Here is a 22,027-nt window from a genome sequence, read left to right on the forward strand (position 1 = left end):
ATTTGAGCACCCTCAGACTCCAAAGAGCTGGTCAGCCACTGCACCTTCAGAAGGCTGAAATGTTAGGTCTTGGAGGTGGCTTCTAGAGGACCCCACTTTCGGAGTGTCAGTCCAGCCTGAGGTGCTGAGAATCCAGGAGTCTAGCAAGAGTTGGAAGGCCAAGTCAGCTGCAGTTAGGAAGCAGAGAGGAATGGAGTGACCTAGCATAAGCATCCCGCACAAGCCTGTGCCAAACGCACGCCTAAAGAATAAATGCTGGGCAGTGACCAGCTTGAAACAGACCACCTGTATGTCCACTGTCCTGGCGCTTTTCTGAACTAGGGAAATTTCCTAGCCTGTCCTCAAGCTCGTGTAAAGGGCAGGGGATTTGCTTCCATCCCCAAGGGCCACATTCCCTCCAGAGTCGGTCAGGGCACGGGGCGCGCGCGTCCTCTTGCTGCCGCTAGATGGCAGGGCCGCGCCCTCTGGAAGCGCTGCCCGGCGGTCCCGGGCTCCCTCGGCGCTACGCACGCCACGCCCTGCACCCTACAAATTATTAGGGACTTTTCGGTAGCAGTCACGCTGCTGCCGTTTGCACACTGGAATTAGGACCGCAGTGCCGAAAACAAGATTGCCAAACTGCTCCCCCCCTTTTGGAAGGGTGTCTCGTTGCAGAACTGGAGAGGGGGGTCTCTTGGAATCGGAGAAAGCTCCCGGGTGGCCCCACCCACGCAGGAACCCCAAGAACTGCTCCAGGTGGCCACTACGCGGAATGTCCGCGAGGGGAGCCTGGGGGCCGGCTGCGGCTGCCCTGCTTTTGGGAAACGGCATGTGGCAGCGCAGGTGGTGGCTTTGTCTCCATGCCTTGCTTTAAATCCTGGGGAAGTCCTAGTCGGGACTTCACCGGAGAGGAGCCTTAGGGGCGGGTCCTGCCTGCGGGGTGCAGAACCATCGGTTTTACTTAGGAGGCTTCTCTGGAGCGGAGCGGGGGGGGGGGGGGGCAGGGGGCGGGGAAGGGCATAAGGAACTGAATCTGAGTCTTGCCCACAGCGTGGGTATGAAGCTCGTGGAGGTCTGCGCTTGGCACTGGCCTCAACGATGCCACGAACCTCTTTCCATCAGACTGAAGCTCCACGAACTGCCAACATTCCCCCTCCAAAAAAGGGAGGCTCTCCTGCTCCAAAACAAGAATGCCAATTTAAAATGATTCACCCAAATCGTGGCGTTTTTGCAGACATCCATAATTAAACCTAAATTCATGCAGCGGTAGGGGTGCTGCTTGCAGCAAATTCAGGCTGAAAAAATGCACCTTTCTCCACTGCCCTGTGAAGAGTGTGCACCGCCCAGCAGTCCTTGTCTTTTTGTTATAGGACAGGGAGAGGGGTAGCCCAAGCCCCGCAAACCTGCCTATTCTAAATGGGTTCTGCCATCCGCCGCATCAACACAAAACATAGGAGACTTTAATGGGAAGGAACTTTAATACGACTAGGAAACAATACGGGTAAGGCAAAGAGTCTAGTTTCTAAATGAAGCACCCAAAGTGACCCGTCCCCTCGTGGGTAAAAGTCCATCCAAATGGGATTGGCCCAGAGCAAGGCCCCAAAGCCTGCCACAAGTCTAAAGCATCTTCCAGTGGGGACCCACAGAAAAGGGTCACAAACAACCGGACAAGCCCGGAAGGAAAAGAGCAAAATCAACATCAAGATAAAAGCTGCCATTGTCACCTCCCCACGGGTCTCACCCACATCTGTGTCACCCAGTCCATGACCAAAAGACAAGCGCAGTTTCTTCACGTGTCTCTAGGCTCCATGCGCCTCCTCCAGGTCTCCTGGTTCCATCCTGCTTCCTTCCTTCCTCAGTCTCCTCTGCAGCTTCTCCTCTTCCTGCTCAGCTCCACCCTCCCTTGGGTGGGGCAGGGAACCTCCCCCTTTCCTGGGGACCACCCTGTTGCAATCCCCCCTTTTAATTTTTATTCCACCATATCTATGGTGGCACAATCTCAGGGTGTAGTCTTAGGAGACAGTCTTTTTTTCAGGGTTACAATGTGTGTAAGAGAAGCCACAATTAGTCAGCAGCATTGTCCATGAATGTCCAGTATGACAGTTTCATTACTTAAAAATAGTCCATTATCCAAGCCAAAAGAAAAAAAAAATATGGAGAATTGGCTAAAACAAGATAGTCGCTCTCCATTTTTGGCTCTCTGCCAGCTCGCAGCGTCTGGCCAGCTCGGAGAGTGACTTTGGGTTTCCAGGTCGTCGGATCGGGTAGGACGCATTAAAGACTTTATTTCCCTATTTTCTCCCTGAGTTGTACATTTTCCTTATTTCCTTTTCCCTTGTAAATAAACCTTTTATTAACCTTTTGCGTGTGTCTGTAGTAGAGTATTCATAAGTCCCTTTAAAGCGCGCGGGTGAGGACCCACAGCCAGGAACCCGTTTAATATCGGGGTTGCTCTATAACATTTTGATCATTATTTCCTGCCAGAGCGCACGGCCGGCCCAGCCAGGGGTCAGCCCAAGGGTTTCGCCGCCGAGCGCTGCAGGGGACGGCGCGGTCTGGCTTGAAGCTGCCGGTCCTGCCGCTGCGCCTGGCCGGCGAGGAGAGCGCAGGGAGCCCGACCCGGGCGGACCTCGCTGCAGGGGCTGCAATCGGGGTCGCCTCGTGGGTCTGATCGCCCGGGCTTTGCGGCCGGGGAGACGGAGGTGGCCACCAGCGGGGCTCCGCGTGCGGGTTCCGGGGCGGCCCGGCAGCGCCCACCCTCGCCCGCGCGCTCCGCGCCGCCCGCCCGTCCGCCCGCCCGCGCGCCCTCCCCGCCCGCGCGCCGGCCGCAGGATTGAGGAAGTGCGTCTGGGCCCGGCCCGGCCCCGGCGCGCGGCCCGAGGCGCGGGGGGCGAAGGCCAGTGGCACGGCCAGCTCCGGCCCGCCGCGGTCCTCCCGCCCGGCCGCGCGCCCAGCCCCGAGCTCCGGGAGACCCTGCCCTGCCGCCGCCACAGGTAAGCGCGGCTGCCCGGCCCGCGACCCACCCCCGGAGCCCGGCTGCCTCCCGCGCTGCGCGCCCGCGTGGAGCCCTGCGCCCCCCGCGCCCCCCGCGCCCGCGTGCGCCCCTCCCCAGGGTCCACCCAGGGCTTGGGGCGACCCGTTGCCTTTCCCGCCCCGCCCTCCGTGCTTGAGGCAGGAGAGGGGTGTGGGGCCCAGGCCGGGAACCCTGAACCCCAGGGCAGGACATGCCTGGGCGGGAGCAGAGAGGGGCAGGAAACAAAGGTAGGAAAACACACCAGGGTGTCTGCAGTTTCTCCGCCCTGGAGAAAAACCCCTTCCTTGAACTGGGAGCAGGCGCCAGAGCTCCCGTGTGCGCGTGTGCATGTGCGTGTGCGTGTGCGCGAGCGCTTGTGTGGTTGTGAGTGCGTGTGTGGTGGGGAGGGGCTGCCCTGGAGTCTCGCGGGGGCCTGGAGACTCCGATGGCCAAGTGCGCCTTCGGCCTCTCAGAGGCTGGACTTGACTAGTGAGCGCCCCAAGGTCGAGTCTCTGGCCGAATCCAGATGAAAACCTTCCCTGGCAGCATTTGATGGAGGATCTTTTATATTCACTTGTAGTAGATGAAAAATAAACCAGATTGCAAATTCTTGCTTTTTAAAAAAGCTTAAACCATGGACCAAGTTTTTGGTCCAAATTGTGTAGCATAAGTTAAACTTAAATTGCATTCTGTTAACTGATGTGAGTATTTCTGTAAGCACAGGTATGTTGAAATAAAGTTTTAAAAAGCAAAAAAAAGAAAAAGAAAAAGAAAACCTTCCCTGGCAAAGGCAGGGAAGATGATGATGTAGCCTGGGGACAGGGTGAGAGGCGCCAGGATGGCAGGGAGATATGGGTGTTGGAGAATTTGGGGACCTCTGCCGCCAACTCACAGTTGCAGGCTAGGGCCGTTTTCTCCCATAGACACATCCCCTGCAGGGCAGATGGGTATAGAAGCAGCAGCATATAGTTCTGGTTTTAGCAGGCTTCTCCCAACACATTCCTTTCCTTTCAGAGTTTGCCACTCATTTTGTATCAGAGTTCCCGGCCTTTAAAGGAATAGCTGGACATGCACGATTTTGAAAAATGGTATCTTCAGTGCCTTTTCTGATGTCTTCACTAGTCTTGTTTATGCCCTAGAAAAATAAAAAATTAGAATAAAAACCTATAAACCTCATACCTAATTTGCTTTGGGGGTCAGCCAAACCTTCCCTCCCCCCAGGGTTCCACATGGCAAGGAGTGACCCACAGTCAACTCAATTGCTGGGATAAAAAACTCTAGGAATTGGGGCCTCCCTGGTGGCGCAAGGGGTTAAGCACCGCACTATGGAGGAATCCGCAGCCTCTGCAGCATGAGTTCGAACCCCAGCCGGCCAGGGAGCTACCCACATGGCAAGGCAGACCTCTCCTGTCTCGCCCGCTGCTCCCTGCAGCAGTGTACTTCAGTCAGTCTGCCTGTTCTGGTCCCCACTCTGTCTCTGGTGAATCCTCTCTGTTAACCCCCTGCATCTCTGGCCTGTGTCCCAGCGCTTGTATGCATAAATAAATAAATCTTTTAAAAAAAAAAAACAAAAAAGCCTTAGGCATTGCCCTCCTCCACCCTCCCCCAATCCTTGAATATAGCAAGCTATAATTGGTAGTTGGAGCTACCTCCAAATTGTTCTGGGGCCAGCCCCACCTTCCTCCCCACCCCGTACTAGTCCAAGGTACACCTGTTGCAGGCCTCCCTGCTCCCAATCTCCTTTGGCAGGCAGAGTGATTTTTTTTTTTTTTTGAGCAAGTAAATCACCCCATATCATTTCTCTGCTTCAAGAACTTTCCCTTGTGATTGGCATGAAATGCCCAGAACCTCTTTTCCCCTCACACCCAGGGTGTTCTTGTTTCTGACATCTCAGACTACCTGACCCTTGTCATCCCCCACCTGGATCCCCGACCCAGTACCCCTTCCAGGACCCCTCACATCGCCAGCCACCCTCTCAAGAGCCAGGCTGTCTCTCTATCCCTCTCTGCATCCTTCTAGCTGTCTCTACCGTGTATATTCCTTCCTTACCTGTCCATTTCTCCTCTGTTTACCTGGTGGTCTCCACTGGAGCCCTACTAGTCAACGACCCTTTCTGTGTGCCCACCTTGCTCTCTGCTGCATCTTCGTTCCCAGAGCTGTCCATGGAGTACCCAGTGCATGCTGGAGCCGTGGCCAAATGTAAATAAATGCACAGCCTCAGTGGGCTTTGGGGTCATGAAATCTGCAACAGGGAACTACATATTGATATTTCTCCAGCCTGCAAATACTTGATATATTTGCTTGGGTCTATCCCCCTTCTAGGCCACACCGTGAGCCTTTGTTGGTCAAGGGACGCTGAGAGTCTAGTAACATGTCTAGGACCATAAGCCAGGCGTGCCGACCAGGCTTTCAATTCCAAAAAGAGTTGGATGAAATGAGCCTTCCGAACATGCTTCCCTGCGAGCATCTTCTTGGCAGACCTTCTCGCACTTCCTATAAAGAGCGGGGAGCAGGCCTGGGCTCTCGGCTTCTCCCCAGCCTGACTCCACAGCCGGAGCTTATTTAACCACCTGCCCTCCCTACCAGCACTAAGGACCACGAACCCATGAAGTTCACTCCTCACACGGAAAGGGCCCATAAAATCTTTGTAGAAAGAATATCAAGTTCCTTTTTTTCTCTCTTTCATTAAGTATTTAAGTTTATTCATTCGCATGGGTATAAAGAGCTTGGCAAAAGAAAATGGATGAGGTTTTAAAAATGATTAAAACAATTATTATTGGAGAAACCCTCTGGAGGCTCTTCAAGATGCCTCTGTCCTGATGAAAAGAAAACTGTTTTGTAACTTACAGTCCTGAGGAGTTACCCTGGGCTGAACCCAAAAGAAGCAGGAAGAAACCAAGATCCGTTTGAGGGCAAAAAGTAAGCAAAACTCGAGTTACCTCATCTTAAAACTTCTACCTTACAGTGTCGGCCAAGAGACAAATTATTATTATAAAAATGTTCCAGAGGCAAAACCCTCTCCGTTAGTAGAGTGATTTTCAAAAAGAAACTGAAAATGAAAAGAGGAACAAACTGGGCTGGGCCAGGGTTTGCCTGAAATATTTTTCAGATTTTTTTTTAACTCAAAAACGTTATATGGTCAGACTTCTGTTTTCAGCAGAAACATCGAGCATTTGGATTTTTCCAGGAGTTGTGAAGTGTGCTGGGGGCTGGTACAGATAGGATTTAAAAGTAGATCTCCACTTTGCTGGGGAGTTTCTGGGATGTGACTGCGTGATCTACAGTCTTTATTTTAAGACAGGGCTTCTTCTGTTTTTGCCTCTTCTCCCTGTTCCTGTCTGAAGTTGATTTTCCTCAGCAGGTTTTGCAATTTATGAAATTTTCATTGCCGCCAGAATTTTGTGCAGAGAAATAATTTCTCCTTTCCTCCTTGGACTTTTGGTTCCCAAACTTACACACAGGTGCTTTCCAGGCATGGGTTGTGACCAAGCACTGGGTCTCCACCCAACCTGCACACCCCCACACCCTTAATCGGGTATTTGAGAAGAGAAGTTGGCTTTCTTTGCAGATCAGTTGGCAGGGAGGTAGGGGATAAATTCAAATCTGCCTCTCCAATTAAGAAAGGAGATGGGCTTATATAGGTTTGGGGGAACCAGTTGAGAACAAAGAAGCTAATTTTTATTGGCTGAAAGGTGGGTTGGGGCAAGAAAATCTGGGTCTGGCTGCGGACCATTGGCCAGTCACGGGGCACCTCATCCATGAGGGATGACAGCCTTTTCAGGTAACAGGAGTTTTGAATTTCTGTTGGTGCCCCCTCCTTCTCTGGGTCACCCTCCTCCTCTGCATTCCCAGTCTCCAGCTGCTTTTGGCACATAGCTCAAGCCCGTCTGCTCTGCTCGCTCAGGCCATGTCTATTAATAAAAGCCTCAAAGAGGCAGCTAAGGAAGAAGCCTTTTCTCTCTCCTTTAAGTTCTTAGGGACCGAGACCAATTTAACCATTTTTAGCTTCAGTTTTAGTTTCTCTAAACCTTGCCCTGTAGTTTGGAAAGGTGCCCTGTAGTTTGGAAAGGTGTCAGTGTCTACCTCCAGCACTGCTGTTCTGAGCTCGTTCATCAGAGGGCCCAGCTGGCCTCCTAGCCTTCCCACTGTCACTGCAGATAAAGACCGCCTCAGGCCCTGCTGCCGAAAGTGGCTGCAGAAACTTGACCTTGCTAGAATTCTCGTAGCAACCCCGCAGGCCCCCTAGGCAGGAAGGTGCAGGTCTATTTTTAATAGATGAGAAAACAGGTCACACACCGTTAATATGTGACAGACAATGCAAGTCTGACATCCAGACCTTGCTTGTTCCTTTCCATGTGGTTATGGGCATCATTTACATGACAGCGATTTTTGGGGAGCTGCCGGGGGCCTACACTGTCACTCTCCATTTCAGAGCTGTTTCTCTGTCTCAGAGAACACAGGCTAGTTTGGCTAAGACCCAGGACTCTCTGCATAGGAGACTCCATCCGAACGCGGCTGGAGAGCCAAGAGGTTCATATGGTGGTGCCCGCAACCACCTAGTGCCAGCCCTAGGCCTGGTCCTGCCTCAGGTGTTTCTGGTCATTTACTCACCATCATGGTGAGCAATCACAATGGACACTCAGGTTGGGGCTCCCTCAAGCTCTGTGGGAGCCCAGCACCGAAGAACCTCATGAAATCTTGCCTTAACGTTTCTCATCTCGGCCTCAGGAGTCTTGGGAGATGAGTCTTTTTTTTTTAATCTGGAATGTTCACATGTTTTTATTTGTCTTTTTGTATTATTGGTATACAGAGTTTTGAATTTTATATAATCAAATGTTCTATTTTTTCCTTTGAAGTTTCTTCTGCCTTTACACTAAAATGACTTTTTTATTTTATTTAAGATTTATTTATACAGGAACCAGGGTACAGGCTAGATGCACGGGAGGGTGAGAGGATTTGAGGCAGAGTGGGGAACAGAACAGGCAGACCAATGAAATACACTGCTGAGGGGAGCAGCGGGCTACGCAGGAGAGGTCTGCCTTGCCATGGGGGTTGCTCCGCGGCTGGCAGGGATCGAACCGACATTGCAGAGGCTGCGGGCAGCTTCACAGCGCTGAGCTCAACCATCTGCACCACCAGGGAGGCCCCTAAAATGACTTTTTAAAATTTATTTATTTATATATTTTTTACATCATTTTTCATTTTTGTGCAATGTATGCATTTTCATCTTGGTTATTATAGTCTCCGTGAAATTCCCTCTACCCATTCAGCCGTGAGCCATCACCATGGTCCCTTGTGCTCTTCCCACCCCTGTTTTGATCCTACTCCCTTCTACCCCCCTCCCCGCCCTGCAGTGTGTCTCTGGTTTATAGTTGCCTGTTGATTTTGATTTTTACTTGATTATAATTAGATTTTTTCTTGATCCCTTATTTGGATCCTCTACATTCCTGCTCCAAGTGAGATGAATCTTAATCTAACTCAGAATTTCTCTTTCTTGGAACTCTTGGGGCAGGTGATTCTCTGTCCTGTGCATTGCGGGGTGTCCTGCAGCATCTCTGACCTCAGCCTACTAGATGTTCACCGCACCCCCACCCCCAGCTATGACAAGCACCAGTGCCTCCAGACATTGCCCAGTGTATGCTTGGGGTGAGGCGGGCAAGATGGGGGGGACTCCTTTCTGTTGTATCTTTCAGGGGTCAGACTGACAGAAGGACTTTGTAACATGCCTTCTCTCTGGGGTTATTGCCTGGCTACCCCTCTGGGATTACATGCATCTCTGGGCTTCTGGAAGAATCTGTCCTGGGCAAAGGGAGGCTCTTGGTGGGAGATTGTGTCTGCTCCAACCCAACTGGAGTGTGACTCCCTGAAGGCAGGCGCCCCTTGGGCTGTCTCCTATCACAGCAAGTGGCAGTGATATGTGTTGACTGCACCAAGATAAGAACCATTACTGGTGAGGGCTCCCCCTTTGTTCTGGGTTTCTTCAAGACTCATGGGAGGTCAGCTGTGAGGTGGGAGTTCTGTTCTTTCACTGTCCCCACCTGATGGGACATGGCTGGGTGGATGGAATTTCAACAACAATACTGCAAAGGAGGGAGGGAAATACCGATGAGTCAACATAAACAGGAAGTACATGCAAGGGTGCAGAGGGGACTTGGCAGCAAGGAGGCCTTCTAATTTGATGTTTCTCACCACCAGAACCAGACGGCCATCGGCTTGACCATGACCGGGTGCCCGTGCCTCAGTCCACCCCTCGGGCAGCAGAGCAGCGGCGGTGACCACAGCCAGCGCTGACACGAGAGCCCTCCGACATCGAGAGTGCCCCTGATGGCTGGCATGTCGCAGCGACCGCCCAGCATGTACTGGTGTGTGGGGCCGGAGGGGTCAGCTGTGTGTCCAGAACGTGCCATGGAGACGCAGACCGGTAAGGGGTCCAACCTGCTGCGTGTGTATTACGGGGAGTCTGGGCTGTAAGAACAAGGGGCTTTCAACCAAAGGATGTAAAATGCTAATGACTGGGTGACTTTTTCATCATCAAATATATCTTGGGATGTGTGCTTAAATTCTCACAATGCATGGGTTACGGGACAAAATTTATTGTGGAATCAAAGATCCGAAGAACTAGAGCCTCACTCCATGTTGCTTAAAAATATAGTTATTTTAGTGGGATTTCAATTTTGTTTCCTTGTAAAAATAGTACATGTTTAGTAAAGAAAAATTGAAAAAGGGAAAAAGAAGGAAGGTAGAAAATAATCACCCAAAGTTCCACTGCCTTAAACACAAGCGCAGTTAACATCTTAGTATTTCTCTTCTGGTGCCTCTCTGGGCTTGAGGGCTTTGATTTTTAACTTTATTTAAACTGTGTATATAGTTTTAAATCCTCCTTTTCTTTCCTCACTTTGTATCAGTCACCCAGCTCCTGTGATCTTGTGCAACATCATCTTACGTGGGAGCACTATCTCAATATCATCTTACATGGAGCACCATCTAAACATCATCTTATATGGGAGCACTATCTAAGCATCATCTTGTGTGGGAGCACTGTCTAAACATAATCTTATATGGGAGCACTATCTCAATATCATCTTACATGGACACCATCTAAACAGCATCTTATATGGGAGCACAATCTAAATGTCATCTTGTATGGGAGCACAATCAAAAATCATGACTCTTCCTTGGATATTTTGGGACATTTGGTTTGATTCTACTTGCTCACTCTTACTGTAAGAGTAGGCATTTCCATCTTTAGCTTCGTGGTTTTGAGATTACTTCCATAGGATAGACTTACACATGTGGAATTATTGGCTTTGAATATTTGTAAGCCTTTTTATGTGGATTGCCAGGTTTCCACTAGAGGTGCACCATGTTTAACATCAGTAAGACAGCATTAATATTGTTGATGATAATAAACACTAAGCACTTAGTACACACTAAGCACTGTTTCTGCACTACTTTCACCTTATGGAATGATCTCATTTAATCCACACAACGATCTTTGAAAATGGTCATTTTATTCCTATTTTAAAGCTCAGGAACATGAAAGTAAGAATGTTCTAGAAACTTGACCAATGCCAAAAGTTGGAAAGAGCAGAATTGAAGTTTGAACCTTATCTTAACCTTCTATCTCTTGTCCTTACAGCCTAGGCCATCACATGAGGATTGAGAGGGTCCATTTGTTGGGGTTGAGAGGGTCCGTATTAGAGTTGAGAGAACCCATGTGTTGGGATTGAGAGGGTCCGTGTGTGGGACTGAGTGGTGTCATATATTGGATCAGAAAGGGTCCAACCATTGGGAGGATCCATGTGTTTGTAATCTTAGTGGTGTCAACATTTGAATGTTGTACCTCACTCAGAAGATTTTTTTTTTTTTCAGTTGCCTGGGTGTTTTTTTCTCCATCAGACATGTCCATTGGCTAACTAGGGTGATGTTTTCTGAAAGATTCTTTGCACATAAATCAAATTATGAAATGGGGAAAGAATTTGATTCTTGACGTTGCCCAGCACTAAGTGTTCCCAGAGTGATCAACTTGCATCTCTTGAGAAGTAACTTCTTTTTTTCAGATGCATGTCCTTTTTTATTCCAGTGGCTTCTTGCAAAGATTTGGCCTTACTGGTGTGAGGTCACAGCGACGTGCACAGTCTCACAGAGCCTGGAATTTGGGAGGCGCCTCTCCTTTTCCAGGGCACTCTTAGCTCCATTATCCCACTTGCCTCTCCTTTTCCTGAGGAAGGAGGGTAGGGGCATTTTGGGCTTAGTGGGTGACTGTGTCATCTGAAAAAGCCCCATAGGGGACTCTGCCCCTTTCCTTCCTGGCCAAGAGCCTATGTTCAGAATAAATGCTTCCCCGCCCTGGATCTCAGAATTGCTGAGGCCCACCTAAATCCACCAGTGCCCAGCTACCACCAGACCTACTGAAGCAGCCTCCTGTAGGCGAGGGCCAGGCATGGCACGTTTGAAGTTCCTGCCCTCCCACCATAACGATCATGTCCAGCTAGGGATTGAAAATCAGCTGGTTTAAATGGCTTAGCATCAGTGCTTCTCCAATTGCATTGTGTACACAGATCTTCTGCAGATCTTAGTGAAGGGCAGATTCTCATTCTGTGGGCGTAGGGGCCCCAAGGGCCTGTGTTTCTAACAGGTCCATAGGTCATGCCAAAGTTCTGGTCCTAAAAAAGAGGCGAGGTTGAGATGATGGTTTTCTGAGGGATCCCTATTGAGTCTTACAGGTCCTAGGGATCAGGACCAATGGACCCTGACAAACTTGGAACCCATCCTGCCTCCAGGCTTGAAGTAGGCTAGGTAACCAGAAAATGCTCATGGGTACCCAGAGGCCAAAGCATGGATGCTCCCCAAAGCCCACTCTTACCCCTTGGCAGTCTGTGTCTGAACTTCACGCTGCCCCTAAAGTAGGTTTCCCTTCCCTGACAGCTCGGGTGACCAGGTTGAAAGGATTAAGCTGAGAAAAGTCTTCCATGGTGGAATCTCTGGATCCCCCACCACACTGTTCTGGAATGAACCACAGGACAGACACACAGCTAGTGGAGTCAACTAAGAACCAGCACCCTCACCGGGGATTCCTCTAGGTACTTGGAGGTGGGGTGCCCACTGGGAGGTGAGGTCCCATCAGCCCCTGCAGTTGAGGGAAGTGTCTATGCAAGGTCCAAACACATAATCACCAGAGTTGAAGAAAATGAGAGGAAAGTGGCCTGGGATGCACTGGAAAAATCTGTCCTGTGGCTTAGTATTAAGGAAATATATTCTCTATCAAGGATTATAATAAAAATGAAGTCTCATGAGAACTCCTGGAAGAATTTATGCCCACACTTGGAGCTTTTAAAGGCCCTATAGTGGCAGCCATGTTGCTGATGGTGGGCCCTCCAGCGGCCAAGTCCTACACTATCCCCCTCATGCTGACTCTGGGCTGCCTTTTTGCTGACCAATCCTCAGCCCCCACCTGGCTCCTGCAGCTTCTGTCAGCCCCCCTGAGTGCAGTAGGAGAATGAGGGCAGAGTGGACCCTCCCTGCTTGCTTGCCCCTGCAGGGCGGCCAGCGGCTCCTTGGGGAACCGCACCAGCAGTGGGAACCAACTCCATCGCCAGTGGCTCTGGGTGAGGGAGCTACTGTTTACTACTCTGTGAACAGAGAGGCCTCCTCGGCACTGTCTAGTCTGGAAACTACAGGACAGTTTCCTTCTGTGGAGTCGGAGAGCATTGGGGAACAGCTTCTGGGGCTCAAAGACCTGCCTGTGGTGTTGATCAGGCTGCTCTCAGCCAACTGTCTCAACTTCTCTGATCCCTGATTCAGACAGACGCACAGTCGCAGCGGGACACACTCTTAGAAGTTATTTCTGGCCCCCAGGCTGGTGGGCTCCTTCCCCTGCAGGAAAGCAGGAACGTGCCTTGACTCTGAAGGCCCAGAGCAGCGTGCTGTCCCCTCCAGCCCACACCCCTCACCAGAGCAAGTCTCGTGCCACATGAGGCGCTCCCTGCACTAGGAGGCCAGGCCGGGTGCCCATCCCTCGCTCCACCAGGATGGGGCTTGTGGGCTTCTGTCTTTTTTTCCCTAAAAGTAATCTATTTATGTATTTTATTTTTTTATTAAAGCAGCCCTTTTCATGAGAAAAGGGCTGCAGCCCCAGAGGTAATGGCCACGCAGTTGCTCTATAGGCAGTGAGTGGGGGTGCAAGAGGCGAGTCCCACAAGTTCACTGCTCTTCACCTGGGCCCCAGGGCACTGCCCACCCAATCTGAAACCTCACACGTCAGATCTCATTCTCACAAAATGTAAATATATACTCACACCTGGACGCAGCAGGGCTGAGGGCCCTGCACTCCACGGGTGACTCAGGTGGGTAGGCAGCACAGCCTCCCCTCTTTGCTTACCTGTGGGCTTACGTTTTCCACAGTGAGCACGTGTTCGGTGCCCACATCCAAGGCCAAGTTTGCTTCAATTGGCTCTTTTCAAACTCTTAACTTCTTTGCAGAATAAATGGGGAATATTTGACTCAATGAACCCTCAGTTGCACCCTTTGCAGGCTCAGCCTCAGAGTTGGGCCCCCAGCGATGACCTGGGTTTGTTCTGCCCCACCTGGTCCCCAGAACTTGTGGGGTCACCAGGAATCCACCCCAACCTGGCAGCCCCACCCTAGGGATGCCCGAAGGAAAACCAGTGATACTCAGGTGAGATCCAAGTGGGAACTTTTAAAGTCCTTGGAAGGTAACGTGCTGTGGAGAACAACGTCCTTAACTGTTCTTCCAAGTATTGTTTGAAAGATGCAAACTTGAATCAAACATGGTTTTTACTTTTGGTAATGGGGTGTGTGAGTGTGTGCATGTGTGTGTGTGTGTGTGTGTGTGTGTGTGTGATTCTCCACACCCCTACCTGTCCTGACTTGCAGAACTCACCTTTCGCTTGTTCAGCGTGTTAACCCATTCAAGCCCATGAACATGTAAGTGCTTCACCTGCTGCCTGCTGCTGCCATGGGGTCTGTGTTCGCCAGGTGTGCACCTGTCCTGTTGTGCAGCACAGTTGTGTCCTGGGAACATGTGTCACGACTTTATCCGCACCGTCAGCAGTGAGCATGCCTGGGGGGTGGGAGGGACATTTCAAAGTTCAGATGAGTTTACAGTGTCCAGAGTTCACAGGATGAGAGGGAAGGAGATGGTGCGGGCGCTGCTGTGCCATCTGTTTTGACAAACTTGTCATTAGCAGACATCCGATGATGGCTGTCACTAGCCAGAGTGGAAAAACCTGTCTTGCCAGCTGAGGCGAGCCTCCTGTGAGCAACCAAGGAAGTGAGGAAACTTCTAGATGATTCAGCCAGAGAAAGCTGAGGAGGCTTCTGGATCATGGAGGGCCAGAGCAGACGTCAGAGAGGTGGGGAGCATGGGGAGTGTCCGCGAGGTGGCTCCTGTACCCCGCCTCTGTGAGTGAGTGGAACTCGGCCGAGAGCCCGGGGCCGCCACAGCTGCTCAGCTCTCCGGACGGACCTGCGCCCGCCCTGGCATGGACCCGAGAAGGAGCAGTCTTCGATTCCCAGGTTTTTACACAGCTACTTTCAATGTCCTTTTTTCCCCCCTTTTGACTTTTTCGAGTGTGCAATAAAACAAATAACTTCTTAATGTAAGAGCTAAACAGTTTGCTCAAGTGGACGCTCTTTCTGCCTTCCAGCAATAGAAGAGGGAAACAGACCCAAGTAGGAAGTGCCCTCCACTGGCATGCTCTCTTGGGGGGCTGTAAGAAATCCTGCAAGGGGCAGATCCAAGGAGCCGAGTGCCTTTCAAGCGTGACCATGCACCCACGCCCTTCACCTGCTCCTGGAGTCGGTGCCCTGTGCATGCCTGCACCACTGGGAGCAAGAGGGGTGGACAGGGCTTGGCTAGGTCAGTGCGGTGCCCTCCTCTCGCCTGGCAGTCTGAGCAGCTCTGGGGACCACAGCCAGTGTGCAGTGAGGCAGCCCTTATCAAGCGAGGCAAAGGGATAGGAGCTGGGGCCGGGGCGGGTGGGGGCGCGTGATGGGAGAAATGGCTGTGGGCAGCACTGGACATGGCTGTGCACTTTGTGCCCAGCTGCAGAAGCTCTGGGTCTGATGTGGCTTTTAACATCCACCTTAATCTTGAGCTTGGACCTTCTCCTAATAATATGTCGAGTCTATACTTGCTTACTTCTAGCGAGGGGGAGCTCACTACCTGTCAAGCATCACTAGCCTTTCTGTGAGCAACCACTGAGAAGTTTATGCTGCAGAAATGGGTCCTGCTTTTGGGGGTCTCAATCGGTCCACCTAGCTGATTGCAACCCCTTACTCCCTTTCTTGGAATAACTAAGAGTGGGTGCTTTGCCTGTCCTGTGGGTTCCTTTTTGACTGAGCAGGCTGTCGGCAGTGTGAGACGTTCTACTGGGATGTCACTCAGGTTTTGCCTCTCAGTCATGACCACTAGGTATCGGCCACTTGAGTCCAGAGAAAGAGGTGCTTGCACTTCTCCCTCCATCGGGGGGCGCTCAGGAGCATCCCCACCCACCCACCCATTCTAGGTGCCAGGAGCCTAAAGCTCTTCCAGGGTCTCTGCTCACCCCATGGCCTCGCCCCGCACCCACACTCTCCTAACGCTGCTCCTCCTGTGCGTGAGCAGGGCCACTCCACCTAATGGCATCATGCCCACTGGGGAGCTGCCCAGGCCCAGCCAGTACCCATTACGTGGCCAAGAGGGAAATTTACTTTCCAGCCACTTTTACTGATCCCCATGAAGAGGCGAGTTGCCTGTGAACAGGCAGTGCCTGTGTGGATGTCCCCAGGTCCCTGTGTAGAGGGACAAGGATTTTCCCCCACCTACGAGGTTTCTTGGTCTATGTGAATCAGACCTTGAAAGTCACTATTAGAGATTTTTATAACTTCTTTAGCTTTCTGGGAATAAGAGATAACATAACATAAGCATCCAAACTCCAGTGCATGAACTTCACATGCATTCTCGAGATCCCCAATGAATGAAAACAGGAGAGCTACCAATATTCCTTAGAAGTCCTCGTGTGAGTCCCCTCACATCCCGGACACCCCATGTTCAGCTTATCCAGATTCCACTGAGCCATCTTGCTCTTTTTTTTTTTTTTTTTAAGATTTATGTATTTATTTATACAAGCACTGGGCACAGTAAGAGCCAGAGAGGAGAGCAGAGCAGGCAGAGTGATGAAGCACACTGCTGAGGGGAGCAGCGGGTGTCAGGAGAGGTCTGCGCGCCATGTGGGACCCTCGCCCGGCAGCCCAGGATCGAACTGGCACTGCAGAGGCTGCGGGCAGCCTCGCAACCCAGCGCTCAACCGCTGCGCCACCAGGGAGGCCCCATCTTGCTCTTTTGCAAGTGACATTTGGCACACAGAAGAAAGGAAAAGGAAAGAAAAAAGAATCGGATATCTCACACAGTAGAATCCTTCCTGGGCCTGTAACCCTGACGCCATAGAATCACCCATTCATTAGAAATTATATTTGCATCTGTAAAATTTTTAGGATTACACTTCATTCTGCTCATTTTTGCTAGGGTTGTGCCTACAGTGGTGGTTTGTCTTTTCCATCAGCCCTGAGGCTGGGGCACATCACCAGCTATTGGTTTAAAATCACCTACCTGGTCATTTCAGAAGAACCAAGTACAAAAATAACTTAATTTTCACACTTTGACTTTATCAGCAACTTGGAGATATTTTCTGAAAAAATTGTAGTCCATTATTTTGATTATAGAGCCTTGTGAGGATGCAAAATTGAGGTTAGAATTTGAATATGAAAGGACAAGATGACACTCTTAAAGTGCCTCTTGGGGCCCACAGGTGGCCCTCATGAGTGAGAGTTGGCATTGAAGGGGGGCAGGGGTGCCCCTCAGGCTGCTCAGCCCCCACTGCCAGGACTCCAGTGGGCAGTTGCCCGTGTCTCCTTGCAAACATCATCAGCACCTCTGGGTTCAAAATCAAAAAACCAGCAAAGAGCCCTCACCTAGCAGCGCATAGAGAGCTCCCTGGGGTTAGGAAAAAGTGTTTTGTGGGTGGGCCTCCCCTGGTGGCGCAGCAGTTGAGCACTGGGCTGCGAGGCTGCCCGCAGCCTCTGCAGTGCCGGTTCGTTCCCCTGCTTCCGGCGAGGGTCCCACAAAAATAAAAAGTGTCTTGTGGGTAAAGCAAGTGGAAGAGTCGATGCGCTGTGAGGGATGGAGGTGGACTTTCACTGGCCAGCCTTGTATAGTCTTTACACATGTGCATTTTGAGTGATGCCCACAAGGGAAAGACCACAACTTTGTGGCCATCTTTAATTCACCCTGGAATTTGATGGTGGATCAGCATTGAGGAGCAAGCGAAAGAGGCATCGAGGACATACCAAGCACCCAATGATAACAGTTTGCCTTTTTTACTTCAAAAAGTTATGTAAGAAAGACATGGCCAGTTAGCGGGCCGCTAGTCCATGCCCTTCCCTCAGCTCTCCCTCCGCCCCCAGAGGCAGTCCCTGGTCTGATGTTAGTGTGGACACATTGCCAAGTTTTGCGCCGTTGCTAAATCTGTGCCTGCTCATAAATACACAGTATTTTTCTGTCCTGCCAGGCAGGACCCTTTGGCTACCACCTGGTATACCAGGGGTTCGTGTAAATTCCAGTGTCACCCAGTAGGGTTAAGAGGCTTTGTTGAGAGAAAGGAAACCCCAAAGCCAGCTGGATCTGCAGATGTGGGGTGGCAAATGTCATGGTCCCCCAGCCACTGGCCCCAGGCAGACGGGGCTCCCTTCAGCTGGTACCCAGAGGTGCCCACCAGAGTCTCACTGGGCAGGGCAGCCAATATTTTAGCATACTTCTCATATTTAATACTTTTAAATAAATATTTCTTACTATATGAGTCATTTTGGAACTTAATTACTCAATATGAAGTTTGTGTAGTATAAGAGCTATATTTTTTAAGAAACTGGAGGGAAACTTTTGCCTATAAAATTACTTAGGCCTGGTGCTTTTTTATGGGTAGATTTTTTTTCTACTATTGATTCCAATTCCTTAAAGTCTGTAGGCTTATTTAAATTTTCCATTTCTTACTGAGTTAATCTTGGTTATACAGTTTTTTTTCCTACATAGCCACACATTTAATCTAAATTTCCAAATGTTTTATAATAAAGCTCATAGTATTTCAGGACTTAAAATATATTGTTAATCATTTTATTTTTTCATAGATAAGTCATATAGTTGATATAGAATAAAAAAGTAGAAACGGGGGGGGGGGGAATTAAAAGTTTTCCTCCACTCACCCTGGCCCCTGCCCTCCAGTTCCCCTCTCTTCCAGAGAAACCACAGTTCCTAAAGTTTAAATTCTATTTTTTTTAAAGATTTATTTATTTATTTATACAAGCACTGGATACAGTCAGAAGTGCGGGAGGGTGAGAGAATTCACCTGAGCCAGAGCGGGGAGCAGAACAGGCAGACTGATGAAGTACACTGCTGAGGGGAGCAGCGGGCAACAGGAGAGGTCTGCGCGCCATGTGGGACACTCACCCGGTGGTCGGGGATCAAACCGGTGCTGCAGAGGCTGTGGGCAGCTTCGCAACCCAGCGCTCAACCGCTGCACCACCAGGGAGACCCAAGTTTAAATTCTAAATGACTATTTTTCTTTTCATAAATCTTTAACCAAGGCAGAATTTTGAGATGTTTTTATCTTAGGATTTTTTCCCATTGTTAATATTCTAGAAAACTTTGAAGACAATGTAGAAGTGGAGAGAATACTATAATGGATCCTCTGTGTTCCATGTTCCAACTTAATTATCACACAGAGCCAATCTCTATCCATTCATATCTCCTTCCCTCACTGTCTAGGTTATTTACAACCCAATTCCAGACTTCACATATTAAGGCTAGAAAATCATAATACATTTTTTTAAAAGATTTATTTATTTATGCATACAAGAACTGGAGTGCAGGTCAGAAGTGTTGGGGGTGAGAGGATTCACCAGAGACAGAGTGGGGAATAGAACAGGCAGATTGACTGAAATACACTGTTAAGGGGAGCAGCAGGTGAGACAGGAGAGGTCTGCGCACCATGTGGGTAGCTCCCTAGCCAGGGATCAAACTCATGTTGCAGTGGCTGTGGGAGCCACCAGGGAGTCCGCCATTTTACATACATTTTGAACTAAAAAAAAAAATTTCTTTAATAGCATCAGATACCTATCATGCATTCAAATGTCTGTCATAGTCTTATGACTTGTACTTATTACTGGTTTGTTGAATCAAGCTCCCTATATTTTATTGTATCCAGCTATTATTTCTGCTTTTCCTCCTCCTCCCTTACTTTTTGCAGATCAATCTTTCAATCAGATTAGTTCATGCATACTTTGCAAGAACGAGCTTTGGATTTTATTGTTCCTCTTCTTTATTTGTCTTTATTAATTTCAGCTTTTCTTTTTTTCTAAATTCACTTGTGTCTTTTTCAACTTTTTAATAGTATTTCCTCACTTCTGAAAACTCATCTTTTTATCGAACTGAGAAAGTTCCTTATTTATTTGAGTATATGGTTCTGAAATTCTTTTTTTGTTATTATTTTATTTTATATATTTCTTACATCATTACTCACTTTTGTACAATGTATGCATTTTCATCTCAGTTATATTCCCTGTGAAATTCCCACCACTCATTCACCCATGAACCAGCACCATGATCCCTTGTGTTTCTCCCACCCCTGTTTTGATCCTACTCCCTTCTCCCTGTTGCAGAATGTCTCTGGTATATAGTTTCCTGTTGATTTTGATTTTCACTTTATTATAGTTACTTTTTTCCCCCGATCCCTTATTTGGATCCTCTTCATTCCTCCTATGAGTGAGACCATCTGATATTTTTCTTTTTCTTTCTTGCTTATTTCACTGAGCATGATCCCTTCCAGCTCCATCCATGTTGCACAAATGGCATGAGTTTATCTTTTGTGATTGCTGAGTAATATTCCATTGTGTATATGAACCACATCTTCTTGATCCAGTCATCTATTTTTGGGCATTTGTTTCCATAGCTTAGCTATTGTAAATAGTGCTGCTATAAACATAGGGGTGCAGGTGTCCTTTTGAATCAATGTTTTTGTATCCTTTGGGAGTGCAAACTAGTGCAACCACGATGGAAAGCTGTGTGGAGGTTCCTCAATCTGCTAAAAATGGAGCTTCCATATGATCCAGCAATTCCACCCCTAGGTATCTACCCAAAGGTTCTGAAATTCTTAATAGGTATCTTTTGAACATGTTCAAGCATTATCTTCCAGGTCTCTTAATTTTTTGTTGTGCTTCCTAACCTCCCCCTGCTCCCTCTGCTCTGTCCTCCAGCCATGTCTGTTCTGCTATGACTCCCATCTACTGTGCATCAGATTTAAACTCTTCCAGTTTAAATCTCCAAACTTTTTGGTCCATTCTTGTTATGGAAATCATGTCCTCCTATATCTCCAAGATGTCATTCAAGTTCTTGCTTTACAAACACTGGTTCTGGAAATGGGCTTCTCCTGAGATTCTTGAAAGGCAGAACCGGACAATCTACTCAGGGATGCTCAAGCACCAGCTAGGCTGCTTCCTCTGGAGTGAGGGTGATGTTACTGATACTGAGTTTCATCATGAATCAAGAGAGTCTGAGGTTTGCCCACAGTCCCTCATCCTAGTAACTGAGTTATTTCTGTAGGTTCCCCCTGCCCCCCAAAGAAATGTCAGGATGTAGCAAGAAGTGCAGGCTCTATTTTTGGGCATTTGAGTTGTTTCCAGGTTTTACCTATTGTAAATAGTGCTGCAATGAACATAGGGGTACAGGTGTTCTTTTGAATCAATGTTTTTGTGTCCTTTGGGTAGATCCCTAGGAGTGGAATTTCCGGGTCATATGGAAGCTCCATTTTTAGTAGACTGAGGCACCTCCAGACAGCTTTCCATAGTGGATCAAGAGAATATGGTATATATACACAATGGAATATTATTCAGCAATCAAAAAAGATAAATTCATGCCATTTGCAGCAACGTGAATGAAGCTTGAAGGAATTATGCTCTTCAGTGAAATAAGCCAGAAGGAAGAAAAGTATCGGATGGTTTCACTTATAGTAAGAATATAGGGGAACCAAATAAGACATCTGTGTAAAAAAATAATAATAACAGTACAAAACACAACAAAGCAAAAACAGACAATTATAAACCAGAGACATCCTGCAAGGGAGGAGGAGGGAGAGGGATCAGAGGGAGGGAGGGAGGAACACAGGGGACTGGGGTGATGGCGCACAGGTGCCTTGGGGAAGGAAACTCTATGGGGACTACACCTGAGGGGGTGGGGGGAAGCAAATATTGCTTAAAAATGAACAACGATGTAAAATAATTAATTAATTAATTTTTTATTTTTTTTTTTTTTTTTTTTAATTTTTTTTTTTTTTTTTTTTTTTTTTTATAGAGGCATGTTTTATTTATTTATTTTGTTTGTTTGTTTGTTTTTTGTTTATACATGCACTGGGTACAGTCAGAAGCGCGGGAGGGTGAGAGAATTCACCAGAGCCAGAGCAGGGAGCAGAGCAGGCAGAAGGACCGAAGCACACTGCTGAGGGGAGCAGCGGGCGGCAGGAGAGGTCTGCGCGCCATGTGGGATCCTCCGCCGGTGGCCGGGAAGCAGCCGGGGATCGAACCGGCGCCGCAGAGGCCGCGGGCAGCTTCGCAACCCAGCGCTCAACCGCCGCGCCACCGGGGAGGCCCTAATTAATTTTTTAAAAAGAAGTACAGGCTCTGGGACCTGGTAAGACCTTGCTTTTCTTTGTCACTCTCAGCAGCTCACTTACCTGGCCTTGGAGGCGCTGAGGCCACGGGGCTGCAGTGAGCTGTGCCCCTCCCCTGCCAGGAGGTCAGGGGCTGCCACTGGCCCTCAGTCCTTGGCTATAGAAGCAGGAGCTTGATTTAGCTTTACTTTCTTGTGTGGAGGTGAGGTGGGGAGTTTCTTCCGCCTCCCTGCTTGTGGGCTCACTGGTCAGAGATGGGTGCTTCTCCTTTATGGGTCCTTACAGCTTTTTGGGTGTTGATCTGGTGTCCGGGATTTCC

The 22,027-nt window shown here is 49.1% G+C and overlaps 1 protein-coding gene across 2 annotated transcripts in view; it reads left to right on the forward strand.

The window, feature by feature from the left end:
• Positions 1–2,932: 2,932 nt before the first annotated feature.
• Positions 2,933–22,027, forward strand: part of LRRK1 (leucine rich repeat kinase 1) — a 111,369-nt gene continuing 92,274 nt past the window's right edge. The window contains exons 1-2 of one of the 2 annotated variants that reach the window (XM_037510080.2): positions 2,933–2,972; positions 9,188–9,413. In XM_037510080.2, the coding sequence (XP_037365977.1) occupies positions 9,317–9,413 (97 nt within the window). In that variant the 5' untranslated portion in view covers positions 2,933–2,972; positions 9,188–9,316. Of the gene's footprint in view, positions 2,973–8,620; positions 8,639–9,187; positions 9,414–22,027 lie in introns of those variants that run through there. The other variant, XM_037510081.2, reaches the window with a different exon arrangement.

This window comes from Talpa occidentalis, unplaced genomic scaffold (assembly GCF_014898055.3).
Source record: "Talpa occidentalis isolate TD23 unplaced genomic scaffold, MPIMG_talOcc4v2.1 talOcc4.14, whole genome shotgun sequence".
Lineage (NCBI taxonomy): Eukaryota > Metazoa > Chordata > Mammalia > Eulipotyphla > Talpidae > Talpa > Talpa occidentalis.